Source organism: Equus asinus, chromosome 14 (assembly GCF_041296235.1).
Source record: "Equus asinus isolate D_3611 breed Donkey chromosome 14, EquAss-T2T_v2, whole genome shotgun sequence".
NCBI classification, from domain to species: Eukaryota; Metazoa; Chordata; class Mammalia; order Perissodactyla; family Equidae; genus Equus; species Equus asinus.
Genome location: NC_091803.1, coordinates 457,631 through 480,027, shown reverse-complemented (window position 1 = coordinate 480,027; position 22,397 = coordinate 457,631). Strand labels below are relative to the sequence as shown.

The window sequence follows — 22,397 nt, the reverse complement described above, 5'->3', positions numbered from 1 at the left end:
TTCATTCTCTTAACAATGTCTTTCAAAGAACAGACCTTTTTATTTTGGTGAAGTCCATTTATCAACTAATTCTCTCATGGAGTGTGCTTTTGACATATCTAAGAAAGTTTTGCTGAACCCAAGGGCACGAAGGTTTTGTTCTAGAAGGTTTACAGTTTAAATTTTAGGTTGCTGATGCGTTTTGGGTCAATTTTCGTGAATCACATGAGGAATGGATCCAAGCTCATTTTTTGCATATCCAGTTATTCCATCACCACTGGTGAAGGACCATCCTTTCCCCACTGAACTGTCTCTGAACCTTTGTCAAAACTCAGCTGTCCGCTGTGTGTGTCTAATTCTGGACTCTGCTCTGTTCCGCCGACGTGTCTTCACGTGACGCCATGCCGTCCTGGTCACTGTGGGCTCCTGAGTCTTGAAACCAGCGAGTGTTGTTAGTCTGTCAACTTCGTTCACTTTCAAAGTTCTGGCTGCTCTGGGCCTTTGCATCTCCATGTGAATTTTAGAATAAGTTCGTTGATTTTTCACAAAAAAGGCTTTGAGGATTTCAATTAAAAGATTTTGACCTTAGAAATTCAAACCAACTCTCAAGAGAGAAACGGCACCAGGATACGTCAGAGTTTAAAGGGTGTGTTTTAGTAGAAAGAACAGCCTGTACCATGAGCCCCCATTTTCAGTTTTTATTCCTGTTACTTGTCCATTTTCATGCTCTATTACAGAATTAGTTCCAAATGATTCAAATTCTGTTGGCTGTTTAAGTGAGTTTGTTACAATTTTGTAAAAAATAGACAAAAACCCAAAACACTAAGTACATCTTCTTCCTAATGACACAGCCACTGTGGAGTCTGAGACGAGGGGCCACATAAGGGCTGGGAGGGTCTGTGAACAGCGGGGGCAGGCGCTCCGGGGACTCAGGGGCCTGTGGAGGTACTTTCAAAGAAACATGAGGCCTCTCTACGTATGTGGTTCTGAAGCCTATTTTTCTGCACTTCACACAGCAGACACGACGATTTTCTCCTAGAACAGGGGCTGGCACACTGGCTCAGATGCCACACCTGGCCGCTGCCTGTTTCCTAATGGTGTTATTGGAAAACTGCCACGTCCACTCATTTACTATTTTCTGGGGCTGCTTCGCATCCCAACAGCGAGCCGGACAGCCATGACACACAGCATCCGGCCTGCAAGCCTCGAACAGTCACCGTCCTTTTACAGAAAGTGTGCCCACCCATCCTACACTCGAGACCGGCACTTTGCAACATGGGAGCAGCTGGCCACACGTGGCTACGTAAATAAAGTGAGGACTTCAGCTCCTCAGTCCCACTAACCACGTTCCAAGGTCTCAATGGCCAGTGGCTGCTGTACTGGACAGCAGAGAGCATGACCACCACTGCGGAAACTTCAGCGCTGCTCTCAAGAATTACTAAGAATCTAGAGCACGGTTTTAAACAGCCACACAGAAGAGAGCATTAGAATTTATTGACCTGGGCCGGCCCCGGTGGCCTAGTGGTCAAGCTCAGTGCGCTCTGCTTCAGCGGCCTGGGCTTGTTCCGGGCACGGACCTACACCACTCATCTGTCAGCGGCCATCTGTGCTGGCTCAAATAAAAAAGAGGAAGATTGGCAACAGATGTTAGCTCAGGGTGAATCTTCCTCAACAACAACAAAAAGAATTTATTGACCCAATTGTTGTTAACCTTCTTTTTGGTTTCTTTCCTAAAAGTTAATACATGAACAAAGTTAGAAAAAAAAAAAACCCACCAAGGGTTCCAAAGAGAATAAAGAGCTGAGCAGCCCTCCCACCCTGTGCACAGCTTCTCGATCCCCTCCCTGGGGCACCTTGGAGACGGTCTGTGTGTTTGCAAGTACACGGGCACCCACCTTCCCCACACCCCAAATACAGCACATCCTTCATCCATCTGCAATCAGAGATCTCCCGGGCACGCACATGGCAGCTCTGGAACTGCTGTCCACACAGTGCCCGGCTGCCTGTGCCAGCCCCCAAGGGACCGAGGGCTGTCGGTCTTCCACTGCCACGAGGAGGTCCCGTCACTCTCCCTGTACACGCAGTCAGTACAGCTACAGGAGTAACTCCTAATCCTGGCGGAACTCCTGGGTCTAAGGGTCTAAGTACGTCTTCTTTATTCACGTTTGGCATTTCAACCAGCATTTGCCCAGCAAGCCCAAGGCTGTGCTTAGACACAGAAAGGGGTCCTGGGAACCCCCGGCTGAGCTCAACTGTTCGGTTCACAGGGTGAATTCAAACAACGGGCACCTAGGAGTCTCCAAAGCAGTGATGTCCACAACCATCAGTCTGATGGGACTAACCCTTCTCTCTCCCCTGGGCGCGGGTACCTCCCACAGCGGCTTCCACGGGACACACGACGAAGGCCCAGAGCTTGAGGCACACACATAAGGGCTTATCTGCACCGAAAGCCGCCCCGATCAGACGTGGCTGTGAGAAGACTGCTCACGAGGACATGAACAGACACCAGTGGTCAAGAGGCTCCGGAAGGGACCTCGGCTCCCCTCCCAGAAGTGCCTTATCTCAGATTCACTCAGAAGCGCTGCCCCTGGCTGCCTGCTGTCAAGGTGCCTGTCTTCCAGGCAGAGGCTCCTGCACCTGCAGCCCCGGGGGCACGGCAGCTCTGGGTGAGAGGCAGGCCAGGCCCATCACGCTGACAGCTGTCCCCGAGATCAAGCCCAGGGAGGGAGGGGGTCCGTCCAGCCCCCGTCTCCTGTGCTGGGGGCAGAGAGGCCACAGTAAACCTGTACTAACTGCACAAACAGACTGCTCACAGTGACTCCAGCCTCAGCGGGTTTCTCAAAAACAGCGTTACGGAGGGATAACTTACCTGTTGTGGAAATCACTCACGAGTCCTGTGAGCTGAGTGTCAGGGGATTCACACAGCTGTGCAATCACCCCGCAGCCCCGTTTTAGGACCGTCCATCACCCCAAGAAGGCCCCTGTGCTGTCTGCAGTCACTCCCCACCCCCACCCGGAAACCACTAATCTGCTCTCTGTGCCTGTGGCTTTGTCTCCTCCAGAGATTTCACACAAAGGAGCTCCTTTCACTCAGCACGGTGTTTGTGAGATTTCCCCACGTTGCAGCAAGCGCCACTCTCACACACGGCCGGATACGCCTCCACCACATGGACCTGCCACACCTGTCCATCCCTTCATCAGCTGAGGACACGGCTGTGTCCACTCTGGGGCCATTTTGAATAATGCTGCTGTGAACACGACACAAAAACCCTGGGCAGACACAAGTTTCCATTTCTGTTGAGTTTTTTTCTGGGGGTGGAGTGGCTGGACCACAGGGTAACTGTAAGTTTAACACTGTTTTCCAAAGTGGCCGCACCATGTGCCTTTCCCCCAGCAAGGTCGAGAGTTCTGGCTCTCCACATCCATATTCCTTCCCAGATCTGGTTGGTTCTGATTCAGAAACAAAACGAGGTAGGTGTTTCTGTTTATCCTGCGTAGGGGCAGAGGGAAATCCCAAGGATGTGCCCTGAGGTCTGAGTGATGATTAACTTAAGTCCAGAGTCCAAGCTGCCGGTTGGTCAGGTGCCCAGAACGCTCAGCCATTATCTAGTAATCTCTTCTTTGAAAACATAATTGCAGTACTTAGCAAGCAAAAAGCACGCCAAGACAATTCCAGTGGATGTCTGCAAAAGAGCAGACGGACAGCGCAGGCTGGCCAGCGTCTGCAGGACGAGGCTGAGCGACCCAACGCAGGCAGACAAGAGGCAAGCGTGTGTAAGCCACTGTATTGTCACAACTGAAGCAAAGTCAGACATGCCAGCTGGGAGCGCTGCCGAGCCTGCCGGAAACCAGCGTGGGGATGTGAGGCAACTGCCTGCGGCACGTAGGAGGCGCTGGGCACTCTGCGCGAGGTCCTGGCTGTTCACAGGCACAGATGTCCCCGAGGAGCGACTGATCTTCCTGAAGAACTGGGGGGCCCTCGGTGCAAGGACGAGGGGTCAGCCGAGAAGGAGGTCAGGGCAGGTCACCAGGAGACACAGGAGCTTAGAATCCGAGACCCGGCTCGGTTAGGTGCGGGTCCCGACTTGCCGCCTGGGGACGAGCCACGTCCCCTTTGGGCCTCAGCTCCTCACTGTGCGAGGAGGAGACTGGCACCTGCTCCGCGTGAACAGGGTGACACAGCCTCCAAATGGGAGGCTCTGCTCTTCCCTCCAGCCTCAGATGGGGAGCCACTCCCGACACCCAGAGCAAGTTCGGACTGGGTCGACGTCCACACCACGGAGCCCTGCTTGGTCCCCATGATGCCAACCCGCCTCTGTAGTCAGGCTCTCCTCTGCCTGGCCCGTTTTCTCTGCACAACGCGCCATTTCTGACAACGCCTGTTCAGGTCCCCCATCTTCCTGAGCACTCGGATGAAACATGCAGGCTGAGCAGAGCAGGTCTGGGCTCTTGGGGGAGTGAGAGAACACGAGGGAACTATGGAGACGAGCCACATGGCAGCCTGCTTCCTCGGAGGGAACCCTACTTATTTCTAAAATGGGTAAAAAAAAAAAGCCAACTCCATCCTCTGTGATAAAAGACCTGGCAAACCATCCACCGTCACAACGAGGTGCTTCCCCTCTCACTCGACCATCACCAAGGAAAACATTTCAACAGAGGCTGATGTCAGAGCAGAAAGGACTCCGGAACCCGCTGTCACCACTTGATCTGCTGCTGGCGGCTCGTGGGCGCGATGTGCAGATGCCCGTCAAGCAGGAACCTGAGCTTCCGCACGAGAGGAGCACTGTGCTCAGGCAGACAACGGATGCCCCGACCGTCTTCCCTTTCAACACACAGCCTGGTTTTGAAAGTGGAGATTTTCTCAGTGCTGTAACAGGAAGCTTACAGTGTGTCTGCAGAGCTCACGACAAGCTGTGTAGTAAAGAGACTGTATTTCTACGCCACACGCACCTTACTTTGTCAGGAAGGGTTCCGACTAGACCCCTGGTCCTGGAACACACTCCCTGAATTCCTCGTGTGACAGGGCGGCACGTGTGAGCACAGCGTCTATCGGCAGTGCCCTGTGCGCCTTATCACGTCCCTTCCGTCTGCCGCTCAGCCACAGTCACGGTCCAGCCTCATGGGTGGGAGCAGGCGCAGCCCCCACTCGCTCGCGCACCCGACGCTTGCTGAGCCAACGCCGTGCCTGGCGCACCTGTTCCAGGTGCTGCGATGTGGCTGTAGATACGCGTGCCCTCTCAGAGCACGAGCAGACACTTGACCCAGGACAGCATGACATCGGCTGGAGGCAGGCGACGGGAAGAAAGCGGGGCAGGAGGAGGGAGGCTGCGGCGAGTGGCTCTCTGAGTAGTGAGGCAGGAGCCGAGCCCCGTGACGAGGAGCAGCAGGTGAGGAGGAGGGGGACAGTGCCCGCCAGGGCCACCAGGTGGGCACAAGCTGGGACTTCAAAGACAGCTGGGCCAGAGAAGAGTCGCAAACACAGACCCGACAAAGGATGGCGCCCAGACGGCAGGAAGCACGGCTCAAGCTCTCTAAGAGAACCACCACCCACTTGAAAATATGGACTGGAGATCTGAACAGACACTTAACCAAAGGACAGCTGAGGACAAGACTATGAAATAAGTGCATGACAAGATGCTCCGCATTGTCTGTCGTCAGGAAAGCCATTGCAGGACCCAGCAAGGATGCCTCCAACACAGCCCCACCCACCGAGCGCGGCCGGGACGGGGCAGCCAGACTCCCCTCCCCTGCTGGCAGGATGCAAATATGCAGCCGCCATGGAGAGCCGCGTGGCCGTCCCCATGAAACCATACACAGCCACCACACGACCCAGCAGCCCTGCTCCCAGGAGTTTACCTGGGAGACGTGGGTTCACACAAGCCTGTATGCAGCTGCCTACGTCAGCCCTATCGGGGATCACCCAGCACTGGAAACCACCACGTGCCCTTCAGCGGGTGAGGGAAAAGCTGCGGGACGCCCACAGAATGGAAAAGCTCTGACGCAGCCACAGGCGAGCCTCAGGTGCACTGAGCAGATGAGGCCGACAAGAAGGCTGCCTGTGGGGTGTCGCTTACGCATCCTGGAAAAGGCAGAACTACAGGGAAAGACGACAGAGAGGCAGCTGCAGGGGCAGGAGGCAGCCGGGGCCGATGGAACGTTCTAGATCTTAACTGCAGGGGTGGGCACCTGTGTTTGTGAAAACTCATAGAACTCTATCTGTGAAGGGTGAGCTTCCTGACGTAAATGACATCAGAGGTCAAGAAGGCAGCCTGTCCCGAGGGGCTGGAGTGTGGTCAGGGGACCTGAGGGAGACAGACGGCGCTGGGGGCCGGGGAGGCACAGGAGGCCAGGCTCAGCGAGACAAGCCTGGCGAGGCTCTGAGGAGACAACTGACATAATTGGACATACGAAATGGTGTTAAAAAAAACCCCCTGAAAACTTAGATTTAAGATTCAAATTTTAAGAAAGAAAAATTTTAGGGGAAACTTTTAGGGGAAAAATGCCAAAAATCCAATGAAACCTAGCACTCATGCCACTAACTTTGATTGTAATTCAGCTCTAAATTTACTCTGCTCTAACGGGAGCAGCATTTCTGAGACAGCCACGGTCTCCAGGCCTTGGAACGTGCGCCTGGCTGCCTGTGTTCCGTGCAGTGCGCGCTGGGCTGGCCCTCCCTCCGACCTCACCTCCAGGCCTGCATCTTCCCAGTCCCTGGCCCCGCGACCCTGGTCCTCCCTGCAGGGCGGCCTGTCCAGGACGCCCCGATGCCTGAGTGTGACCTCGAGGACAAACCGCCAGCACAGCACAGGGCAGCCAGAGCGCTCCCAGCACAGTCTCCCTGGGCCACGCGGGGCCAGGGAGCCAGTGAGATGTGAAGACCCAGCTTACAGCCTCAGGGCTGGTAGAGAACGAGCCACGCAGCCCTCCTGGACCTCGCATCCGGAGAGAATGACTGTTTCCTTGTCAACGACCAGAACCTAGTGGAGATGTGTTGTCAATAAACACCCCACGGGCTCCCGGTCTGCCCGGGGTGCAGGCTAACTCTGGGGGTGGAGGGAGATGCTCTGACAAAACACGAGCGCCACCTTCAGAACCGACTTCCCTCACAGGCAGCAAGGGTGCGCGCGCTGCAAAGGAAACTCCAAACCTGGGTGTCTATGTTCTACATTTTTAAAAAGTGTGTTCTCGGGCTTCAGGGAAACAGAAAAATGCTGCCAGCAGCTGGTTCTTGCACCTTTTCCAGAACGCGTGTGATCCCCCTTACCCACCGCATGGCATGGAGGGGCGGAGCGTGTGTGGACAGGGAGATGACAGCTGTGTCTTAGGGGGAGGTGCTCGTTTGCCGACCACAAACTTCACATCACCCCAACGCCGCTGGCAGTGCTTGTCCTGATGCTGTCCTGAGCAGCCACGACGTCCCGCCAGGCCCAGCTGGCCCGCACCGCCTGCCCGACCAGGCCAGGAGAGGCGGTCTGTGTGCGGCTGGCTGCCTCGGGTGCTACGTGTTGTCCTCGTCAGCGTGCACCTCGCTACTGTCTAACGTCAAGAAACGCCGTGCATGCAGACGCGGTGACAGCGGCATCTGATCCAGCACAGCTGGAGACACGCCACCCATGAGAGGAAGCAGCTTCCAGAACAGAAAAGCCGAGGGCGTGCAGGCCAGGGCCACAGGGGGTTGCAGCCACGGCCAGACCTGCTCCCAGCACTGACACAGGGGCGCGCAGGTCGGCCCCGCAGCGAGGGAAGGGACGGCAGCCTCTGCCTCGACCGCGGAAATCACCCCGAAATGCAGGGCCGCGGCCCCCGTGACCCGTGTTTGCGTCTTCAGATGAAGTTACAAAAGCTTCTCGTATAAAACGCTGAAGCACCAGCCACAGCTCCGCGGGATGCGTCACCCTCACCCACCCAGGGCCAGACCCAGGCGGCGTCCGCAGGAAGAGCCGAGCGCTGCCGGGGGGCACCCGAGAGTGCAGGGTCACGCGGGGCCCCCTCAGAGCCCCCAGCCCCCATCACTGTCCTGGGGAAGGCGGCACTCACCTGGTGACGGGTGATGGGCTGGGGCCGGAGAGGCGAAGTCCAGCTTGTCCTTGAGGTCCTCCTCGTTCTCCTTCTGCCACTGCAGGCCCACCTGCTCCCAGAGGCTGGCCGCCACGCGCCTGCAGCACAGACACAGGTCAGGGGAGCTCCTGCAGGGGCCCAGGACCAGGCCATCTGTGGGGCTTCTGAGCGCTTCACTGACAGCACTGAAGGCGACTGACTTCTATGCGTGTGCCCAAAGTACTGAAAACCGCAAAGGCCTGCTGGACGCCCCATGACCTCGCGGCATCTAGAATGAGGGCACCGGGGCGGGGGCGGGGGGTGGGCGTCACAAGGAGACTCCGCAGCAAAGCAAACAAGCGTGACTGTAGATGACGATGTAGGGACGACAAGTCCCGGGGAAGAGGACGGAGGACCCACGCCTGCAACTGCAGGGGCCACGGAGCCAGGCAAACGGGGGGCCTGACGGCCGCTCCAGGACAGCCTGGCCACTTACGCGACCTCGGGGACGTCGTCGTCGAAGCTGCTCAGCAGCAGCGGGATGAGCTTGTGGAAGAAGGAGTAGCGGTCCCGCAGACTCAGCAGCCAGCCCCCCACCACACACGTCACCGCCTGCCGGACCTGCACGCAAAAGAGGCGGCTTCATGCCGGGCAGAGAAACGCCGAGGGGACACGCGGAGCAGCAGGGCCACCATGGGGACACCGTCCAGGGGCAGACGCGGGCTTGGGGCCCCGGTGCTCCGGCAGCCCTGCACTGAGGCTCAGGCCTGGCGAGGACACGTCGGGGCCGCTGTGTCTTGTTGCCCAAGCCAGTCCTCGTGGCTCCAGCCCAACCCTCTGTCAGCCGAAGCAGGGCTCACACGCGGGAGCCTCCCTGCTGGGCTCCACGGGCGCTGTGTCACCATGGGCGTTTCCACGAGCTGCTGGCCAGCGGCTAGGAAGTGTGCCCTGCGAGGTCACAGCACCCAGGCCTCTGGCCCTGGAGCCCCAGGGACTCTCAGGGGCCGGCGGGGCGCCCGCTCTGCTGCGGGCTGTCTGACCAGGCGATGGCACGCTCCACCCACCTCACCTGCCACAGAGGAAATGGCCCGAAACACACCTGGTGCCCGAGGTTGAGCTCCCTGCGCCAGGCAGCCAGGCGCCCTAAGTTACCTGGGAGGGCAGCAGCCGGGCCGAGCCTCTGGAGGAGCCCTGCCATGGGGTGGCACCACGGCACTACCCAGCAAGGGGCCCACCGGCTGTGGCGTCTGCCAGGTGCGGCTGGGAGGGGACCCTATGGCAGGCACTCGGGGTAGAGAGGCTCCACCCGCTGTGGCCATCAGCAGCCAGCACTGCAGGCAGCCCAGGTCAGGGGCTGGGCCCCAGCAGTGCCCACCGAAGGCCTGTCACTGCCTGTGGTGGGCTGAGCCCCGGCTCCAGCAGGGCACATGAACAGGCAAAGCCCACTCTCCTCCCTCAAGCTCATCCTCTTTCTGGAAAATGAGAGAGGACGACAGGACCCGTGTCACCGGCCCCTCAGGAGAAAGGAGAACACCTGCACGGAGCCTGACGCGGAGCCCCTGGCACGAGCTCAGCAGTCCCGGGCCCCCACCCCCGCCCCGCCCGCAAGAGGTGTGCAGGCGCTGGGCTCCGTGCTGCCTTGCAACCCCTGCGAGGGTTAAACTCTCTGAAAACAAAGAGGCACAACATGAGGCAAATGGGGTCGTTCTTATTAACTGACGCGAGCATGGCATCAGCGACCAAAGCACAAGCGAACGTCCCTCTTGGGCAAATCTACGGGCTAAAAACATCCCGACTGCAACCAGCCAGCGCCAGAACCGCCGAGCGAGCGAGCAGGGCCCTGCAGGGTGACAGGCAGGCATCAGGAGGACCCGCTCCAGAGCTCTGTGACCCAGCCGCGCCTGGGCCCCAGCACCAGAGGCCACGGGCTGTGGGAGCCCATCCAGCTGGCTGCGGCTCCTCTCGCTGTCCTGCCCCGTGTTGGGCACCTGCAGGCCCCACACCCAGGACAGTCACTGCAACGTCCCCAAAGATGACACGTCTCTTGTAGGAAGGAGCCTTCAGCTTCCCGCCTCCTGAGCGAGAATCGCCGGGGCAGCCGGCCCGCTCCCGCCCGTCAGCCTGGAGCTGGTGTCGGCAGGAACGTGAGACACATCGCCCTCTGCTCCCAGCTCAGAAAACAGCGCGGAACAGAGCTGCCAAGTAACAGTTTGACTAAGCGGGAAATATGTCAATTAAAAAAAAAAGCCGAATGAGCCGAGCGAGAATCATTCTTCTCCCGAGGCAGGGCTGCGGATGGCGGGTGTTGGCTGGAGAACCGCGCGCGGCACCATCTGGGACCCTGCGCAAAGCCAAAGGGAGAAACTGTGCATGCGAAACAGCGCTGAGCAAACAAGACAGTCTTCCGTTCTCCGTTAACTCGCAAGTTCCCACTGTGTGTTTTTTTTACTGGCGCCTGAGCTAACATCTGTTGCCAATCTTTTTTTTCTTGTTCTCCTCCCCAAAGCCCCCCATACATAGCTGTAGGTTCCAGTTGTTGGTGCCTCTGGTTGTGGCACGTGGGACGCCGCCTCAGCGTGGCCTGATGAGCGGTGCCAAGTCTGCGCCCAGGATCCAAACCGGTGAACCCCTGGGTGCAGGAGCGGAGCGCGCGAACTTAACCACTCGGCCACGGGGCTGGCCCCCCACTTTAAGTTCTTAAGTCAAGGAAAATTAACGTGCCCAGTTCTTCATAACGAGGATATTTAGTGCTATGTCCTGCCGTCAGCTGCTAAGCATGTGTTATCAACTGACGACGCTCCTCATCACGTTCCACAGAGAACGGAAGGCAGCTCCCAGGCACGGGCGGGGGGAAGTCATCTCTTTCCAATTCAGCCCTCAAGTGCGAACATTTCAGACCTCAGATTTGGGGGGTGGGGGAGGCAGGGGAAAGATCTTTCTACCCAGCCCTTGATTTCGAATGACCGTCTCAAGCAAAACACTTAGGAGCACTCCCTCTGTGTCCACCACGCCGACCGAAGGCCTCGGATTTTAAGGATTTTATGTCATTTTAATAAACTCCTCTCTTCAGCATAAAAAGCTTTTAATGGCATCAGCAAAATATTTTAATAACATATCAAATGTTGCTTGAAATATATAGTATTCAATCCAATTAAAGAGGAAGAGGGCTTCCACTGAATCTGGGACATTCTTGTTTTAAAATCTGAAAAATTTCAGCATAACCTTTATGAAGTCTGTGAGGTGGATATGAACGTCCATGGTAAATTTCTGTTGTTACTTTTCCCTCATTTGGATTCAGGTGGGAGAAAGAGAAAAGGAGAGGAGGGGAGAGGAGAGGAGAGAGGGGAGAGAAAGGGAGCAGAGGGGGGAAGAGAGGGGAGGGGAAAGGAGGGTGGGGGAGGGGAGAGGAGCAGCAACAGGCCCCACCCGTAGGATGGGAGTTGGAAGCCTGCGCCAGTTCATTCTGGCAGGGTCCCGCCCCAAGGGCTCTTGGGTTCAGGAATCTGCATCCCATGGGCTTTCTGGAATGTGGTGAGCATCCTCCCTCATTCCTCACCTTAGGACTCCCCTGTCACCCACTCAGGCAGAGCACACATTCACACTTCCCCCCAGCCCTGCACCCTTCCACCCGCCCACCCCTCTACGCCACCATGCATCGCTCCTGAGCAGCTGGGAGGTGCCTGGCACTGATCCCACCAGGTCCCAGGCAATGACTGGGGCAGCACCTCTCCTTCCTGCGCTCCATCAGGTGCTGGCAGAGGGCAGGTGCTCAGAAAGGCCTCAGGACCTGAGCCGAACGCCCACGGGGCCACCAGCAGTGGGGCAGGTGAGGCCAGGTGAGCTGCAACCCGCTGAACGTGGCCCTGCCGGCGGCTCCCACGGGACGCCCACGCAGGTCACGTCCCAGGAGCTTGAGCAGCGGGTCGGAGCCACATCTGCACCACACACAGCACACGGGACCAACCCTCTAACTGAAACCTCCTCGCCCACAGTCAGAGACCAGCAACACGCAGCGAGTTCCTGAAGTGAGGGGGACCCCAGGGCAACCAAGGGCCGAGATGGACACACACCACTCTTTACGGACGACGACCTAACCTGAGCCTGGCGCCCTTTCACCTGGACGCTGCACGCAGCCAGACGTGTGGGCCTTTCTGGCCCAGAGGAAGCAAGGTCAGCCCCTGCGGCCCTGGGACACCCCCCTTTCCATGTCCTCAGACACGTCCTGGAGGCTGGTGGTGAGGAAGCACCAGAGAGAGAATTCTGGGAGCTGGACTGCCCGTACTGAGCTGGCTGTGTCACCTGGGTGAGCTTGGAACCTCTCTGTGCCCTGTTCCTCGCTGGTAAGACAGAGATCCTCACAGTCTCCCGCCCACAAGGGGCTACACGGACCAAAGGGGTCGCTTCAAGTAAAGCACTAAGAACAGGCTGATTCCAGGCAGCCCCTGATGATGGAGCTCAACGACCCAGGATTCAGTCCAGCAGGCTGGGCGCCCAGCAGTTGCTGAGAGTTCTCTAAATGTTCCAAGGCTGTGAGGACCTCACGCCCAGACTGTGGGCAGGATCTCTCGCGGCCTGGGCCGCCCACAGGGTGCCTGCGAAGTCCTGGGGGCCGAGTCTGCAGGAGTCCCAGCACCTGCGAAGTGTTGGCTGACGTCAAAGTGAGCTCAGGGGCTGAGGCCCAGAGCTGACATCCAAGCAAAAAGCACAGCACGATCATGTCCCCTTCAACTCACTGTAAGGGACTCTGGTGACCCCGTTAACGAGACCCCAAGCCAGCGTGAAAGCTGGCGGGCAACTGAGAAGCCAGATTTGAAATCCCACCTCAATCAGCCCTGGGAACTGTATGGGAGCAAATCAAACCCCACTGGGAAAAAATAAAAGTGAAAATAGTTTCAGTAATGTAAAGCACTTGTTTTGGAATATTAAATAACAAAAAAGAGTCACAGACCAAAGTTTTGGGAAAGTCTGTCAGCAAACAAAACACAGAACGTTGCCCGTGATGCCCCAATGGCAGCAGTCCTCCCACAACTTCCTCCTCGTCTGCAGGGACCCAAACCTTAGGACGCTCGAGTCGGGGGACCGAACGTCCACGGTTAGGCCAACAACGGGATGCCGGCTTTCTCACACTTAGCTGTTTGCAGAGTTATCAACACAGTGTTTCCCGAGAGCCATGGATACACGATTACGCTACACAGACAGCTGCCGATAGTTACAGTATTTACAGACAGCTATCGATCGATACGCAGTTTACTCTTTATAGACAGCTGTCGACACATAGTTATTACAGTGTTTTGAGGAAAAGCACTTGATCTGTGACAAGGAAGCCACATCCTTATCTGCTCTGCCTCTAGCTGGAAGAAGCTGAGACAGCGCCCTGGTCAGCGCTGCTGCTCTCCCCTGGCGTCCACGCCGGGCCTCGCTCCTGGAGCTGCCCTCGCAGTCGGGTCTCTGGGGAGCGGCAACAGCACCTGTGGCAGGTGCAGGGCAGTGCTGGTGCCCACCTAGCGCCCTGCCCCCTCCTCCGCCCTCGGCAGAGCCCGATTCTGCTGTGCCCTCCCACCCCAGCTCCAGGAGGGGTCAGCGGTGCCCACGGTCACTCCACTCCACCTGGCCCCACGAGATGAGAGGACAGACTCAGGCTCCACGTGGGGAAGGTTCCCTCCGTCTCTGCGTGCGCCCCACTGGCAGCCTCGCTGCGCCTCAGGGACACAGCCTGAGGGTGAAGCCCGGGCAGCAGAGCTAAAGCGACATCCAGGCAGGGGCTGTGTCACCCCGGCCCTGGTATGTCCTCACCTGTCCCGGCCCCTAAAGCCCAGAGCGACTCTCTTCTGCTGCCTTCACACCATCCGCTCCGGGAAGCCTGCCTCCTGCTGAGAGGCTGCCATCATCCCGCAGCGCAGCCAGTCCGCTCCTCTCGCCCCCTGCCCGCTCAGGTCGGACGGAGTGGGGGAAGCCGTGACAAGCGGTGAGAACCTCTAGCCTCTCCGTGTGATCAGAGAAGGCATCTCGACCCTCCCAGGCTGCCTGCCCACCGTGCTAACCCAGCAGAACTGTATCTGAGTCACACGAGGTGAATGTTACAGCTCACGAAACAAGTAACCGCCAATAAGCACACAAAAGGTGCCCAATGTCACCAATGGTCAGGGAAATGCAAACCAAGCCGCAGGAGGCACCCTCACACCCACCAGGATGGCTATAAACAAACAAACAAACAAAAACAGAATAACAAGTGTTGTAAGAATGCAGAGAAATCAGGACCCTTGTGCACTGCTGGTGGGAACGCAAAACGGTGCAGCTGCCGTGGGCGACACTGGTGGTTGCTCAATAAGCTGGACCTGGAGTTACCGCGGGACCCAGCAAGTCCACTCCTCGGTCCATGCCCAGGAGAAGTGAAGCAGGAACCCAAAGAGACACTGAACAGCCGTGTTCACAGCAGCTCCGCTCACAAGAGCCAAAGGTGGAAACAGCCCCAATGTCCATCGATGGGTGACGGCTAAACACCACGTGGTCCATCCACATGACGGACATTAGCAAGCCATAAAAAGCAATGAAGCACCAACACACGCCACAACGATGAACCTCGAACGGGGCCAGTCGAAGCAGATCACGTGTTGATTGCACTTACGTGAGCCGTCCCGAACACACCAGTTCCGAGGGACGGCAAGATCAGAGGTGACCAGAGGCTGGGGAGGGGGGATGGGATTTCCGGCTTAATGACTACAGAGTTTGTTTGGGATGATAAAAAAAGTTTTGGACTGTAGTGATGTTTGCACAACCTCGTGAATGTTCTTAATGCCACCGAACTGTATACTTAAAATGGTTAAAATGGCAAACTTAACGTTAAATATATTTTACAAGAAAACTTAAAAATTAATAACGTAACATATCAAAAACACAGAACACGCCAATGTTTCAACACAACAAACATACCATTCATGGGTGAATTGTATGGGATGTGAAGTGGAGCTCAATAAAGCCGTTTAAAAAAACAAAACAAAACGGACAAAGTGCCTGGGAAGGAAACCCAGTGTGCCTGTGGCTGGGAGGCAGGAGAGTGGTCCCCGATGTCACCAGACCTGGGCCAGGGACAAGCGCCAGCTGGGTCACACAGCCTCCAAACCCCCGGGGAAGTGAAGCAGACAGGAGGGGTTTCTGTGAGAACTAACGATACGGTGCGTGGATGAGACATGGGAGAGGCTGGCGCACAGTGCTGCACGCGAGCGGCTAACGTTCCCACGACAGGCGAGCAGGCCACGCCACCTCTCATTGGTGTGCTTTACGGCCAGCGGGACGTGAAGCAGCCGGAGGTGGCCGAGGCAGGGGCCCTTTCTGACTGCTCTGGATGACTCCTGCCAGCACCCACTGGGCCTCTCACCCTGTGTGACCGTGAGCACGAGCTCCCCCTTGTGATCCGCACCCTTTGGGAGAACGCTTGCCCTCAGGGGCCTCGGCCCTGCTCCCGGCAGTTGGGGCTGGCCAAGGTTTATAAGCCAACTGTGGCCTCAGACCCACAACATGCCCCCCGAGCTGACTTCTGCCAACCCCAGTATTCTGATCCCCATCTGTCTGTCCGTCCACCTCTCAGCGGGCCCCAAAGCCCAGCAGAACGAGTTACCCTCCAACCTGTCCTCTGCGGTTTGGGTCATGAACCACTGTGGCTTTTCAGCTAAATCTGCCTGATGGATGGGCACAGCGAAGACGCCTCTGCCAAGCGTGGAGGACACGCAGTTTAGACATTGTTCCTAAGAGGAAATAGTCCCCTTCCACATTATTGCAATTAAGAATAACAAATACATTAAGACAATTCAGCTCTCCGTCAGCTTCTCAAAGACTTGAAGTAGGAGCGCCCAACGACTGGGAGCGATGAAAGGACGTTTGCGGTAACATGTAATATCTTTATAAAAAGGAAAAGGGGGCGAGCGAGTAGAAACTGCATGGGGCATGCCTCTGCTGGAGGGGGGACCGCCCGGAGGAGAAACTCCCCTTACCTGGGGGACGTCATCAAAGAGCCGCTGAGCAAAGTGCGGAAGCACGTCATCCACCGACTTCCCGCTGCTGAACTGGATCACCGTGCCCGTGGCCTCGATGACGGCCACCCGCACCTTCCAGTGCTGGTGGGAGATGGTCTGCATCAGCGGGCTGATCAAAGACTCCGACTGCATGTGGAAGTGGTCTGCAGACAGGGGAGGCCACCAGTTACCCGGGCTGCTGTCCACTAGCCTCAGCCACGCCCAACCCCACGGGCTCCCGGGACAGGCCGCTGCGCCTCGGACCTTCCTTCCCCTCCCAGTGGGTCCCTGCTGCAAGCTGGCACACGGCTTAGCCCTGCCAGGCACAGCTCTGCACCTCCGGCCCCAGGAGAAGCACAAGAAGCGTGTGTGACCCAAAGGTTACCTCTATGACCCACAGGCTTGGGGAACCAGAGGGAAAAGGCTGGGGCTTGGCCCCACCTCAGCTGAAGATGGGCACTGTGAGGGGAGCCCTGGGGCTGCTGCCTGAGAGGGACGCTGGCCAAAGGAAAAACCGAGCCGAAGGACGCTGTGTCTCCACACCCAGCAGCGCCCAGAGCCAGACACCCAGCACTAGTGCAGGGAGCCAGACCAGCACAGCTCCAGGCGACGCCACGCCACTTCCTACGGGTAAGGTCCCCAGGGAGAGCCAGGCTGACGCTCTGGTTTTGGAGTTCTGGCCTCAATGCTGCTGCTGAGACCCACAGACGGCTATTTCAGAGACCCCAGGTGAGCTCCTTAACCCCCAGGCAGGTCCTCACATCCAGGCAGGAGCTGGTCTACTCCAGCCTCGGGCCAGGGGAGGGAGGGAGGCGCCTCGCACAGCAGCGCTGGTGCAGGGGAGGAGGGCTGAGGTGGGGAGCCGCTTCAAGCAGGAGAAACAGCACTTCACTCAACAGTCAGTAAGCACTACTGCAGGCCGGCACTGAGCTGTATGCCCTGAGTACCAAGAGGCATGGTCCCGCCCTTCCAGAACTTAGACTCTAGTGAGGGAACAGGCCAAGGCTGGAAGGCAGGGGCTGCAGTCCATCTCGCAGCCGGTCCCTTTTTCTCCATCCCTTGTAGCAGACTGCCCCACTCAAGTCCAAGCCAACACCTAAACATGGATTATGGCCCCCGACTGGCTGCCTTATCTCCTCTGCTGCCACCTGGGTAGTCCATTCCCCACGAGCACAGACTCGTCTTTCATAAACCAGAACCGGAGTCTATCACACTCCTTGTCCGCACCCTCCACTGGCTCCCCTATTGCACTTAACACTGAATTCAAATCCATCGGCCCCCCCGCCTCACCCCTCCAGCCACCCTGGCCTCCCTCTTGCTCCTCACTGCCAAGCTTATTCCTCGAGGCTGGCTCCCTCTCGACCCCTGATCCTCAGCTTAAACGCTCCCTCCTCCTGGAAGCCCTCCCAAAAGGACTAAGAAGGTGCCCCCTACCATCGCACGTCCCAGCCTGAGAAAGCAAGGACAGGAAACTGGGGCAAGACCCTGCAGAACCGGCTACTTAGGAAAACGGAACATCCTGTTAAGACTAGGTTTTTAAAGCAATGGAGAATGGATTAAAAGGCAGCAAAAGAGAAGCAACCTGCCTCCCTTTAGGACAGCAGTCCGAGCCACAGAGAGAAGACAGGTGGACTCCGTGAGAAACGGGGACGAAAAGTGGTGAAAGATGGGAGTGGTGTTTCTCAGTGTGTTCCCTTAGCCACCCGGATTACAGCCCCCCCACCCCCCCGCGAGAGGCAGCTATCAGAACGCACCCCATCCCAGACACGCTTGAACACAATTTCATGGGTGGTCTCCGGAAGTCTGCATTTCGAGAACCACCGGATGGAAAAGAGCAGGGCGGCTGCGGGGGTCCAGGAGGGGACCACCAGCTCAGGGAGGGGTAGGGGCGGTCCGAGGCAGGGGGTGAGGAGGGGGACACCTGCGGTGGCGCGTGAGAAGGGGTCCAGAAGGGGACCACCCGCTCAGGGCCGGCCCGAGGCTGGCGGTGGGGAGATGCGGGCTAGGCGGGCAGCGAGCGTGGAGTGCGCGAGGGGGTCCAGGAGGAGACCACCGGCTCAGGGCCGGTCCGAGGTTGGGGGGCGGGGGGAGAAGGGGGGCGGGGCGGGCACCTGGGGTGGCGCGCGCCAGGCGGGCGGCGCACTCGCAGCTCTCGCGGCGCACGGCGGCGAAGGGGTCGAGCAGCGTGCAGCGCAGCACGCGCACCGCGTCGTCCAGGTAGGGCGCGAGCGCGGCGCCGCCCAGGCTCACGGCCAGGCCGAGCAGCTGCACGAGCGCCAGGCGCAGCTCCTCGCAGGCCTCGGGCGGGCGGCGCGCGGGCTCGGGGCCGGCCAGGCGCGCGGCCAGCGCGGGCAGCAGGCGCGGAAGGGCGTCGCGGGGGCGCGCGGCGCGGCGCAGGCCCAGGCCCAGCAGGTGCGCGGCCAGCGCGCGGCAGCCCTCGGCCGGGTCGGCCAGGCAGCGCAGCAGGCGCGGCAGCAGCAGGCGCGCCCACGGGCCCTGGAAGGCAGCGGCCGCGGCGGCGGGGTCGGCGGCGGGCGCCTCGGGCCGAGCCTCCAGCAGGTGCTGCAGCGCCTCGAGCGCGCGCCGCCGGCCCAGCTTGCTGTCGGCCTCCAGCCCGGGCAGCAGACGGCTCAGGGCGCGGCTCAGCTCTGCCGCCTCAGCCGCTTCGGCCGGGCCCGGGGGCGCCGCGGCCTCCGCCGCCACCAGTGCCGCCATCTTCCTCGCGTTGCCCGTAGCCCGGGGAAACCGGCACTTTTACGACGGCCGCGGCGCGGATTACGGCCCGCCTTCCGGTCGGCTCCGAACGCAACTTTATTGACAGCTCGGAGCGCGGACAGGACACGGCGGGGGCAGAGGCTGGGGGCCAGGGCCCTGGGAAGACCGGGGGACCGGGGCTGGGGGCTGGGGGCCGCAGGGTCCGGGGGAGCAGTGGAGGGCCGGGAAGCGCCTGGGCCGGGGACTTGGGGAGCGGAGGGGCGGGGCCCGTGGCGCGGCTCGAGGACTTCCGGCCTGAGCGCGTGGGCCGGAAGCACAGCGCTCGTTGTGCGCCTGCGCTATGCGCTTCCCGGGCTCCACGTGCGGTGGCCCGGCAGGTGCACGGACTGGACCCGCGTGCTCCAGGGAAGTGGGGCGGGGCCCGGCTCGCAGCGCTCACCGGTGCAGGGAGGCTGCCCCGCTCCAGCCCAGGTCGCTGCGGGATCACGGCGTGAGTGGGGCGCGGCGCCCTCGGACGCACGAGGAGCCTCCCTGCGCGGCCTCGCGTCCCCCAGGCCGTGGGGGCGGCTCCAGCACGGACTCCGGTGGGTCCTGCGGCCAGACCCCTTCGAGGCTCCCTCCGGGCTGGGCTCTGGGCGCGACTGGTCCCAGGCGGCCATCAGGGAGACACGCGAGGTGCTGAGGCCAAGGGTCCCCGGTGCCCGCGCCTCGCAGCCGTCTGGGGGAGCTGGACGTCGGCTCGGCTGCACCACCTGGAGGAGGGTTGGGGCACAGGGCAGAGCCCACCGCAGCCGGGGGTCCCCAGATCTGGCTGGCCAGCCCACCCCTCTGTGACAGTGCCCTCAACAAGTTTCCAAAGATCAAAACGTCCTCTATTCTAAGGACTGAACTTTCTTTCCAACTTGACTGCTCTTTTTTGTGGTTGACGTTTGTTTGGTAAAGGGGTGGTGTTAATATGCCACGGTCGTGTCTTTTGAATGTCTTTAGGTGGTGTTCGGTAACTCCTCACCGCTCTCTCCTCCAACAGGCATGTGTTGGGCCCGCTCTGCCTGAGGCACCAGGGACACCGTGACATAGAAATGCTGCGTGTGCCTACTGTCACAGCTCTAAGTCTGGTGACAGGAGATAGAACTGGGAAGTGAATGATCACAGTAATAAGTGTGTCATTGCCACGGTGCTCGGGAATGGATGGCACAGGGTTCCACGAGGAGTGATAGCAGGGGTGACATAGGGAGGGTCAGTGATAGTTTACGAGGGGGCGAGGGGGAGGTCACGAAAGGGTTGCAGAGGGAGGGGCAGCATGGCCACAGGTGCCAGCATTTGAGGACGAGCATCACATTCCACTTTCCCTTGGGGTCTTTGTTGAGCTGTCAGACACCCTGGGGCTCTCCATAACAAATGCTCATTTAACAAAGGCAAAGCATGGCCTAGGCAAAAAAAAAAAAAACTGCCAGGAAATGCTCCTCTCTCTGATTGAAGAACTGGTTAAAGGGAAGGCCTGGCTGAGACCTGGGTGGGGAGCCACACCCCACCCTGCAGTCTGCCTGTGGCATCACCGTCAAAGCGTCTGTAGCCCACCTGACCCTGGCTATGCGACTGTGGTGCTGGGGGCCAGCACCCACCGCAGGGCTGGTGTCGGTGGGGCCTGACTTCTTCCAGCTTTCCACCTGGTGGCACAAGGATACCGAGGACCACCAGGCGCTGCCTGGCTCTTCCTGCAGCAGTAGCAGCAACATCAGGTGGCCTGGGGAAGTGCTTCCAACCCTGTAGATGGCACCAGCAAGGCCTGAGCAACAGCAGTGTCAGATTAATAAAGCAGACCAGGAGAGCATTGCAAGGGCTGCAAAAATAAAACTGTCGTTGGAACCACAGACCACAGAAGTTGGCTGAAATCTACACGCTAAACCTAAACAGGGCAACTTCCTGCTAAAACAGAAAGTTTAGGTAAAATCAGGAGTTTCTTAACATAATAGCCAAAATGTCCAGGATACATTAAAAAAAAATCATTTGTCATACCAAGAACCAGGAATACCACTATTGAAATGAAAAGACAACTCACATGAGTGCAAGGGTGAACCAGATTTGGAATCATCTGACAAGGATTTTAAAGCAGTCATAAAAGTACTTCAAAAAATATGAATTCTTTTGAAACAAGTGAGAGAGTAGGAACTCCTAGTAAAGAAATAGAAATTATAAAAAGAACGAAGTGGGAATTACAGAACTGAAAAGTACAGTAACCAAAACAATGTCATGTCCATCCCTGGACACTGATCACCAGGCACCTCACTGCATGGACACAAGAGCGGAGTGGGGGTGACAGGTTAGAGTCAGGGAACTTAGAGCAGTAGGACTTACGCAAAGCAGGAAAGAGAAAACAGACTGGAAAAAAGTGAACAGAGCCCCAGAGATCTGCAGGACAATAGTTTGTATCGCCAGAGTCCTGGGGCAAGAGGAGGAAGAATGGGCTGAAAAGGTATTTGAGGAAATAATGGCTGAGAACTTCCCAAATTTGGTGAAAGGCATAAGCCCACAGATACAAGAAGCTGAGGAGCCCTGGCTAGGGTAAGCCCTCTGGACATAAACACCAAGACACGTAAGTAAATTTCTGGAAACTCAAGACAGAGGAAAAAATACTGAAAACAGCCAGAGCAAAGTGACACACTGCCTAGAGAGGAAGGCCAGTGTCAACGACAGCACATTTCTCATCCGGAATTGCAGAGGCCAGAAGGAAGAAATCCGTTTTTCAAGTGTTGAAAGAAAAGAACCATCAACTGTGAATCCTCTAGTAGCAAAACTAGCCTTTAGGAGTGGAAGGAGGAATAAAGATAGTCTCAGATGAAGGCAGGATCGTGGAATTTGTTGCCAACAGACTGACTGACCCTTGAGTGAGCTAAAGGATGCTCTGTGAACAGAAAGAAAATTGTGACAGACGAAGGCGGGGACCTTCAGAAAGTTAAGAGCAATGGAGTGGGTAAAAATAGAAGAAACCATAACCGACTATCTTTCACCTCATGAGTTTCTTTAATCATATCTGATGGTTGGAACAAAACGTAAAACACTGATACGGTGCTCAGTGGATGTAGAGGAAATATTTGTGAGAATGGTGTTTGAAAAGTGAGAAGCGTAGAGAGATGTAGATGGGAGTGAGGTTTCTACACGGCACTTGATGTCAGACGTCATTTCATATGTATATGGTGACGTCTAGAGCAGCCTCTAAGAAAACTAAACATAGTGATGTACTCAAAAGCATGATAAAGTGGAATTCTAAAAAATGTTCAAGTATCCCACGGTAAGGCATGAGAGAAGGAGCAAACACAGATAATAGAATGGCAGACTTAAGCGCTAACATATGAATAATTACTTTAAATGTAAATGGCCTAACACACCAGTTAGAAGACAGAGATTGACAGAATGAATATAAAAACCACGACCCAACTATATGTTGTTTACTGTATGCTGAAACTCACTTTGAATTTAGTGACATAGGTAGATAGAAAATAAAAGGATGGGGTTGGCCCCATGGCCAAGTGGTGAAGTTCACAGGCTCTGCTGTGGCGGCCCAGGGTTTTGCTGGTTTGGATCCTGGGTGCAGACATGGCGCCACTCGTCCGGCCACGCTGAGGTGGCGTCCCACATGCCACAACTAGAAGGACCCAC

The 22,397-nt window shown here is 57.6% G+C and overlaps 2 protein-coding genes across 3 annotated transcripts in view; one reads left to right on the top strand and one right to left on the bottom strand.

Annotated features, from left to right (window-relative positions):
* The window catches only part of DNAAF5 (dynein axonemal assembly factor 5), a 43,691-nt gene extending 24,923 nt beyond the window's left edge, over nucleotides 1–18,768 (bottom strand). The window contains exons 1-4 of one of the 2 annotated variants that reach the window (XR_011494033.1): nucleotides 18,137–18,768; nucleotides 16,005–16,189; nucleotides 8,513–8,637; nucleotides 8,017–8,135 (exon numbers count right to left, since the gene is read on the bottom strand). Coding sequence is in view for 1 of the 2 variants with exons in the window: in XM_044747534.2 (XP_044603469.2) it covers nucleotides 8,017–8,135; nucleotides 8,513–8,637; nucleotides 16,005–16,189; nucleotides 18,137–18,740 (1,033 nt within the window). In the remaining variant the exon portion in view is untranslated. The remainder of the gene's footprint in view (nucleotides 1–8,016; nucleotides 8,136–8,512; nucleotides 8,638–16,004; nucleotides 16,190–18,136) is intronic. The other variant, XM_044747534.2, reaches the window with a different exon arrangement.
* PRKAR1B (protein kinase cAMP-dependent type I regulatory subunit beta) overlaps nucleotides 18,152–22,397 on the top strand; it is a 115,222-nt gene continuing 110,976 nt past the window's right edge. Inside the window, exon 1 of the mRNA XM_070484022.1 lies at nucleotides 18,152–18,242. The gene's annotated coding sequence lies outside the window, so the exon portion shown is untranslated. The remainder of the gene's footprint in view (nucleotides 18,243–22,397) is intronic.